The 2,179-nt window shown below is 43.1% G+C and overlaps 1 protein-coding gene across 1 annotated transcript in view; it reads left to right on the top strand.

Annotated features, from left to right (window-relative positions):
- LOC103373870 (amphiphysin) overlaps positions 1-2,179 on the top strand; it is a 26,349-nt gene that overhangs the window by 16,681 nt on the left and 7,489 nt on the right. The window contains exons 16-18 of the mRNA XM_008303877.1: positions 5-444; positions 1,310-1,351; positions 1,740-2,036. Of these exons, the coding sequence (XP_008302099.1) occupies positions 5-444; positions 1,310-1,351; positions 1,740-2,036 (779 nt within the window). The remainder of the gene's footprint in view (positions 1-4; positions 445-1,309; positions 1,352-1,739; positions 2,037-2,179) is intronic.

The following is a 2,179-nucleotide window of genomic DNA, read 5'->3' as shown; positions in this document are numbered from 1 at the left end:
GATCCTTTTGCTGAAACACAGGCAGGAGGTGCGTTTGATTCAGATCCTTTTGCTGGGACCCAGTTTGGAGACAAAGGTAATGGTTTTGACTTCGATCCGTTTGCTGAGACCTCAGGAGAAGGTGGGGTTGTGGTCACAGGGGATGGTAGAGGTGGGTGGGATTCAGACCCTTTTGCCAACAGCTTCCCAGCAGCCTCTTCGGGGACTGGGGGTCCGTCCTCCAACACCTCGTCCTGGCAGGAGGTTAGTGGCAGCAGTGGCTTGGAGTCTTCTGCCATTCAACAAAGCTCTGCGTCCATCCGTGGAACAGCAGCAGAAGGAAAAAAAGACGTAAACATTCCAAGAATTCACAAAGAACCAGAAAATTCAGACATGTCCGAAGATGAGGCTGCAAACCGGAGATTTGGAAAGTTGTACCAAGAACTAGATACAGAAAAGGAAGAGGTACTTGACTCCTTCAGTTTGGTAGCTTAGCATAGAGTAGACTAGAGACCAATATGAAAACCCTTTCCTGCCTTCTGTCCTCCCACAGACTGAGAAACAAAGACCTGGATCCCAGCCTGAGCTCCTCCCCACCTCGTACTTGTTCCCATCTCCTCATGTCCTCTGCTTGATCATTCCATACGTACTCGTTTCAGATGGAATCCATCATTCCAACTCATGTTACCTTCATCTTACCTAAAGGCTTTGAAGACTAATTTGTGTCTCTGCAATTTAATTTAGGTGACCAATGCATTTAATGGATTTTCACAGGTAATTTTTTTAACTTACATTTTCACCAAGTCAAACTGAAATAGAGACTTTGCAGCAAAGAATTCAGCTGTTAGGACAACAGTGTTTTGTATTCATCACATCTACTAATAGCAGATTGTTCAGTCTACTTTGGTCAAGTTTGGATGTCTCCAGTGGTTTAGTCTTGGTCAGCGTGAGGGTTAAATAGGATTTTCAAGGTTTTGTCTTATTATCTGTTGCCTTCTCTCAAAGACTTCTCCATTTTGTTTTTGAGCAAATAAACTTGACAACATGACAAGCATAAAAGAGGAATGAAGTGATTTTGAAAGTAGACCTTCACTAGTCAATAGCATGTGTATTCACCCTCCCAGCCTTTAACCCCTAATGTCTCCTATATCTCCTGACGTTTCTTCTCTCTCCGTCACGATGTCCCACAGTCCTATCTCCTAATAATATCTTCCAACATGCTTTATATGTATTGCCTTTTTTTGTGGATGATACGTAATTGTGTATTTGTGGATTCTGACTGTTAGATGTGATTCTTCTCTATTTTCAACAAATGCACTCCACTCTGAAGGATGCTGCTGCCCCGTCATTTTTTGCTGACTTTGATAAGATGGTGAGTTTTGTAAACGTGTTTAAATTTTTGTTCTCTTACATCTATCTATCTATCTATCTATCTATCTATCTATCTATCTATCTATCTATCTATCTATCTATCTATCTATCTATCTATCTAAGGAAGGTGGGTATTGAACTTTCTATGCAAGTTCTGATCTGGTTCTGGTATCGGCTCTGCAGCGAAAACCCTGTATGTGTGGTTTACATTGTGGAAGGTACTTGTAGGTTTATAGTTATGACTGAAAGATGTAACTAGCGTCCTGTTTAGATGTTGGACACACTTTTGACGAATTCTGTGGATTTTATTAAGTGTCATAGAAAATGTCAGGAGGCACAGTTGAACATGTGAACTGCTGTAAGTTAACTGGCATCTGTCTTTGATAAAGAACGAAGTGAACAGTGAGTCTGCTGAGGCTCACGAGGCCTCAGAGACACCAACTGCTGGTCCAGCAGAGCCTGCAGAGGAACAAGACAAACCTCCATCTGCCCCAACTGGAGGAGAGGAGGATGAGCTTCCACCTGCTCCTGCTGAAGAGGAACCTGGACCTCCATCTGTGGGAGAAGAGGTGGAGGAGCCTCCAGCTCCTGCTGCTGGGGAGGTGATGGAGGAACCTGGAGCTCCTCCTGCTGGTGGGGAAGATAAAGAAACAACTTCAGACAGCCCAAAGGAGGAGAAACCTGCTGTGAGTAGACATGGTCATAATAATGTAACAACAAGGAAAGTGTGATCACCTGACCATGTTCATCGTCATCGTCATCATTATCATCATCTCTATAATCATCATCACCATCATCATCATCATCTTCATCACTATAATCATCATCA

Source organism: Stegastes partitus, unplaced genomic scaffold, assembly GCF_000690725.1.
Source record: "Stegastes partitus isolate 25-593 unplaced genomic scaffold, Stegastes_partitus-1.0.2 Scaffold2087, whole genome shotgun sequence".
NCBI lineage: Eukaryota > Metazoa > Chordata > Actinopteri > Pomacentridae > Stegastes > Stegastes partitus.
Note: the sequence above shows the minus strand (reverse complement) of the source record. Positions and strands in the feature narration are given on the sequence as shown.